Source organism: Hordeum vulgare, chromosome 6H, assembly GCF_904849725.1.
Source record: "Hordeum vulgare subsp. vulgare chromosome 6H, MorexV3_pseudomolecules_assembly, whole genome shotgun sequence".
Taxonomy (NCBI): Eukaryota; Viridiplantae; Streptophyta; class Magnoliopsida; order Poales; family Poaceae; genus Hordeum; species Hordeum vulgare.
This window is the reverse complement of record NC_058523.1, coordinates 297,746,581-297,752,542: the sequence shown is the minus strand read 5'-3', so window position 1 is coordinate 297,752,542 and position 5,962 is coordinate 297,746,581. Positions and strand designations below refer to the sequence as shown.

General features: G+C 43.6%; 1 protein-coding gene across 1 annotated transcript; it reads left to right on the top strand.

The window, feature by feature from the left end:
* Positions 1-1,477: 1,477 nt before the first annotated feature.
* On the top strand, positions 1,478-2,411 carry LOC123404498 (bHLH transcription factor RHL1-like). Its single transcript, XM_045098429.1, has 4 exons — positions 1,478-1,578; positions 1,712-1,776; positions 1,856-1,907; positions 1,997-2,411. Exons 2-4 carry the CDS (start codon positions 1,751-1,753, stop codon positions 2,204-2,206), a joined length of 288 nt encoding a protein of 95 aa, XP_044954364.1. The 5' UTR covers positions 1,478-1,578; positions 1,712-1,750; the 3' UTR covers positions 2,207-2,411.
* Positions 2,412-5,962: the final 3,551 nt, after the last annotated feature.

The following is a 5,962-nucleotide window of genomic DNA, read 5'->3' as shown; positions in this document are numbered from 1 at the left end:
CACAACATGGTGTGGATGCATTATTGGGGTATCAGAACATGTCCACCAAATCTGAGCACAATAGGAGACACTTAACAATGTAGCATTACTCAAATTTGGACGTGGACTGATAGGGTTTTGAAATATTTAGCTGAACCAAATTAGCTTGGATTAAGATGAAACTTGGCAAGATCATCACATATATCAAGTGTGACATTCTAGAATTTTACTAGAATTTATTGAGAATATTTCTTATCGAAATATTCCAAAAGCTTGAAATAGAGAGGAAGGGTTTTGAAGGGCTTCGCCTAATATTTTGAGCATTACCATGTGCTGAGACTATTATATATGGAATATATATGTCCACTGAATTTCCCTAATTTTTCACAAATATTTTGCAAGCAATAAAAATAACTTTCCTTTATAAGGGACCATTTCTGGACTCACTGAAAGGCATTTAAATAAAATATTAAAATAAATTTTCAAGTAATAATATTGTGGTTTTGGGAAGTCTTTTTGATAATGGGATTTAAATAAAATATTTGGTGTATTTCCCCCTAATTTGAGGTCTTGCAGTACAAATCCCACCTCAGGGGTTTTTGAAATCATAAATCAAATAAAAGCTTTTTGGTCAAAATAGTATTTGGTAAAATTAGTTTCTGGTCCTATACATATCGCATGATCATTAGGCAAGGGTTTCGGTCAAGGAAGTGAGTCTGGAGAGTATCAGCAACATTGGGATTAAACATAAGCAAACAAGCAAGCAAGCATCAGTCACATGAAGCATCACAATCAGTCAAAAGAAAATTAGTCAGGAGAGTCAAACACAGGGTGTGACAATTTGATAGTGACATGCCACTTGGGAGAGGAAGAAGAGATGATCTTCTTAGGTTTCAAGACCACACAGCCATTGAAAGAAACACCAAATGAAAAATCAATGAAATCCAAAACAATAAGAAAAGGCCAAAAATTGGGGTATCACCGAAAATTCAATGGAGAGCTTGGGTTTCGGCAACATCTCGAGTGATAGATATGATCTCCTACACGAGGCAGCAGCCTGCTCCCCAAATGAGATGGACATATACTAACAGTTGTCGGCACGTTTGCAACAACATGTAAGTAAACCTAGCACTGGCCTTACCGGGGTGTGGCCACTAATCTGCATTGCATCGCTTTCGCAAATAGGGTTCACCATCAATCTTCACTATGATTAGGTAGCTAGATCCTTGGGGAACTGCAGATTCTGATGTGTGTTCACAGCTTCAGAAGTAGAGGATCTCTCAGAGGATGAGGAATTTGTAGTAACTCCAACAATGTACATGAGTGCATGGTAACGCACAAGGAACATGCAGATCATGGCTATGTTTAGCTTCCTCGGGATTGTCGTTGCTATACCTAGAGCCGTTTGAGTTTGAGCTTAAAATAGTTTCGTGCCTTTAGCTGAATGCACTATAAAGATAGGGGGCATCGTTAGTTTGTTGAGATCAAGGAATAAATAATCACACTTTTTCTTGGTCTCCCTCTATTGTCCCGGCGCCCTTGTTACCAACGATAGAGAGACGAGGCGTGATATTGTACCTCCTCCTTCTCTGGTTAACCGTGGGTGGGCGCATGTGGTGCTTTGTGCTCAAATTTTGTCATGCAAATTTTTTATTCAAAATTTCCTCTTTGCTTGTTGTCATTCTATTCGTTTCACCTTTTGATGTGCTTGTTTCATTTTTTTGTTGTGTAGGGGGACAAGGCTTGTACGCTTGAAGAAATCGTTGTGTACATGAAGTTTCTTCAGCTACAAACAAGGTTTGGAGTCATTTATCTTAAGATATTACCTTCTTCTCCTGCTTCTCAACTCATGTCAGAAATGTGTTTGCATGAGTAGGATGGGATCCTCCGAAGCCGTGGTTCCCCTTCTGAGGGATTCTCAAAATGATGTAAAAAGGAGAACTTATTTTTAGTTGACAACATGTTGTACTTTCAAGAGATCATTACTCTATTTTAATGATGCAAACTTCTCATGCAGAGGTCTGAGCTTCACCCTGGACCAAGATCCCATTCAAATGAGGACAATGTGGCGTTCGACCAAGAGATAGCACATCTAATGGAGAACAACATGACCATGGCAATGAAGTACCTGCAGAGCAAGGGCCTCTATCTCCTGCCCATTGGGACACCGTCGCTGCTATCGGCCCAGAAGGGGACACCGTCTTCAAAGGCATCCCAACTGAGCTAAAGCCCAAGTTGAAGTGATGAGACAACGTCTCATGGTTAGAACGCTTTTCAAGTGTGCGTAATTGCAAGACCATGTTGATCAATCCATTTCCTCCCATGATCATGCCGTCGACTCAAATTTTCCTTTACTTTTTTTCTTCAGAAAACCAGAGTCAATTCTTCCATGTATTGAAAACTCATGTTATAGTTACATACTCAAGATTCAATTATCTGGATGACAATGACAAAAATTCGACTGATAACAGAACATAGTCAGTCTAACATGAAAACTAAAGCGTAGTTCGAACTTGTATCTTTTCAATAAATGGCGCTTTTATAAAGTTAAATTGTAGCATCACGCAGATACAAAGCATGTTGAGCAACACCTGGCCTCTACAAAAGTAAGATGCATACATCCAAATATCAACACTGACAAAAGATAATAAAAAAGACATATAGTCAACAATAAATTCCTATATGACCAACACTATGCCTATGTCAAAGAATACGGTGGACCGATCCTAAGGTTATGCTGCACCCATGTTGGGTAAAATCCTGAACAACAATCGGTACTCCATTTGGTGTAACGTAGATTACATACGAAGCCAGTGTGCATGACCAAAAATTAACTGCAATGGAGAATGTTTTATTGTAACAACAAAAAATTATTTCTTTATAGACAAAGCAACCGCAATAAGGCTATGCTCCAACCCTTATTGGTTTTCACATACTTGAAATTTTTTCCAACCAATGAACAAAAATATTTGCAATACTTGTGTATGGATGAGTGATCATGTATAATGTCAAACTTGTGCTGGAAAACGAGTTGTTTGATTGTCTCATCATAAGTACAAAAGCTACATGCATGGCAACGGCGCCAGAAATACTTTTGCTAGTTTGTAGATGCATTGTGTTTTTAGCCGAAGAGGAAGCGAAGAAGTTATAACGTAGAAATAATTATTTTCCTCAGTTTAGAAGCAAGGTTTATCTAACCAAGTGAGATTCATGCAAACAACCGTTGATGATACCTACACACACAAGACCAAATACTTGGACCCAACGCTGGCAAGAGGGTTATGAATCCACTTGTACTCATTAATTGCAAGGATCAAATTTGATAGTGGTAGATACATAAATTTCAAAGTAAAATAAATGTAAATAAATCGCAACAAGTTTTTTAGGGTTTTAGTAGATATGTTGAATAGACCCAGGGGCATAGTTTTCACTAGAGGCATCTCTCTCAAGAACATGTCATATGGTGGGTAGACAAATTACCATTGGCAACTGATAGAAAAATGCATATTTGTTATTTTATTTATGGCATGACGTCCATCACAAGTAGGCCGAGTCCTGCCTACGTTTTCTACTACTACTCTACCAATCGACCACTATTTAGCATGCATCTATGGTATTAAGTTCATGACAAATGGAGTAATGCCTTAAGCAAGATGACACAATGTAACTAAATAGAGTCAAGGAATATGAATAAACCCCGTCGTTTTATCCTTAGTAGCGACAATAAAAATACATGCACCGCTACCCTTATTTCATGGGTGAGGATACTTCAAGATTGAACCTACTATCATGCACCACTCCCTAAAATGATCTACTCATCTACTTGGCCAAAGCAAACACATAGATTGGAAAGTTGTGTAGCTTGATGATGTTGACCCAAACGCTCGTGCCACCTACTCAGCTTGAAACGGGTGTCGCAGAAGGATGAAGTCGACGAACTTGGTGACGCAATCGACAACCACCATGATGGTGTGGAATTCCTCGGAGACTCGAAATCCCTCCACGAAGTCCATGGTGAGAAGCTCCCAGGGGGCATTGGCATGGGCAGGGGTGCCAATAGTTCAGCTGCCTTGGAGTGCTCGTGCTTTGCCTATTGGTAAGTCGTGCACTGTTGCACGAGTTCCATGATGTCGCGCTTCATCCCAGACAAGTCAAAGTGCTTGCACGCTCACTGGTAGGTCGCTATAGAACTCGAGTGGCCACCAATCGCGATGTTGTTTAGGGCGACAATGAGCTTTGTGCGCAACACGGTGTTGGCACCGATCCAGATGCGGCTGGCGTGCCGGATGGCTCCCTAATATAGCTCGTAGCCGTCCGCGTGAGGGATGGAGATGGCAAGTTGCTGGAGATGATTCTACGGGTCGGTATCCGTGGTGTAGCAATTGAACACTTCCTAGATCCATTCAGGTTGTCAGGTTGAGAAGGCGTTGAGGTTAGTTTCTTGCCCACTCGAGAGACCGCGTCCGCGGCGCTATTGTCTAGGCCACGTTTGCATTGAAACTTGAACTGGAGGCCGACGAGTTTGGCCATGGCCTAGCGCTGCAACTCTGTCTCGAGGTGTTGCTCCCCCATACTGCACAGCGGCTTCTGGTCGATGAGGATGTCGAATGGCCCACACAGTAGGTATCAACGCCATTTATCGACCGCCATCATCACCGCAAGGAACTCCTTCTCATAAGTGGGCAACTGCTCGTAGCGGACGCCTAACACCATGCAGAAGAAAGAGACGGGGTGACCCTCCTGGAACAACACGGCTCCCATCATAGTGTCGCACGTGTTTGTTTCGATGGTAAAGGGCTTGTCAAAGTTGGGCAGCGCCAGGACTGGAGTTGTCGTCATTACCTTCTTTAGCACATCAAAAGCATCTTGAGCTTGCTCAGTCCACATGAAGCCTTTCTTGGTAAGCAGCTGAGTAAGGGGCTTGGCGATGATGCCGTAGTGGGGAACAAACTTCCTGTAATAGCCGATAAGGCCCAAGAATCCCCATAGCTCAGTTGCACTAGTCGTGTTGGCCAATGCTTCGTGCCTTGCGTATTCTCCTTGTCAGTGTCTACCCCCTCATTAGAGATCACGTGGCCGAGGTAGACGATGTGATCGCACATGAAGTTGCACTTGGACTCCTTAACGAACAAATGGTGTGCCCGGAGGTGTTCAAAGACAATGCGCAGGTGCTCGAGATGTTTCTCCATGGTTTCACTAAAGACGACGATGTCATCCAAAAATAATGATGACGAACTTGCGGACATGCTTACTGAAGATGGCGTTCATGAGGCACTCGACAGTTGCTTGCGCGTTGGTGAGGCCGAACGGCATGACTATGAACTAGAAGTGGTCGTGGTGCGTCTTGAACGTCGTCTTGTCTTCATATTCTTCACGCATGCGTATCCGATGGTAACCCGCACAGAGGTCCAGTTTGGACAAGACCGCCGCATGAGTCAGTTTATTCAAAAGCTCGTCGACGATGGGCAGGGGAAATTTGGTCTTGATTGTGGCATCGTTGAGTGGACGGTAGTTTACACAGAAGCCCCACATCCCTCCATTCTTCTTGACTAGCAACACCGGGGTGGCGTAGGGGCTGACGCTGTGTGTGATCACCCCGCCGTCCTGCATCTCCTTGACCTGATGCTCGATTTCATCCTTCTAGAGTGGCGAGTAGCAGCAGGGTCTGGTGTTGACAGGTACTTCTCCCTCCACCAGAGTCACCAAATGGTCACACTGTGATGATGAGGAAGACTACACGTTGTCGCGAAGATGTTTGTGAATTCGTCGAGATGGTCGATGAGAGGAGTCTGGCTGCCACCTTTACGTGTCGAGGGAGGATGGCGACTATCGGTGTCCATCAGGGCCATAGCCCACACATCGTTTCCCGCGATCATCTTGCGGAGCTCTTCTGAAGTCGCGGGCTTGAGCATAGGTTTGGAGGCCATCCCCACGTTGTGGAGGGTGACCACCTCGCCATCAGGTGGAACTTGACCGACTTGTC

Coding starts and splice junctions, on each gene's coding strand:
- LOC123404498 (XM_045098429.1), top strand. CDS start 1,751: ATGAAGTTTCTTCAGCTACAAACAAG. Junction 1,777..1,855: donor TTTCTTCAGCTACAAACAAG/GTTTGGAGTCAT, acceptor TTGCATGAGTAG/GATGGGATCCTCCGAAGCCG. Junction 1,908..1,996: donor TGAGGGATTCTCAAAATGAT/GTAAAAAGGAGA, acceptor CTTCTCATGCAG/AGGTCTGAGCTTCACCCTGG.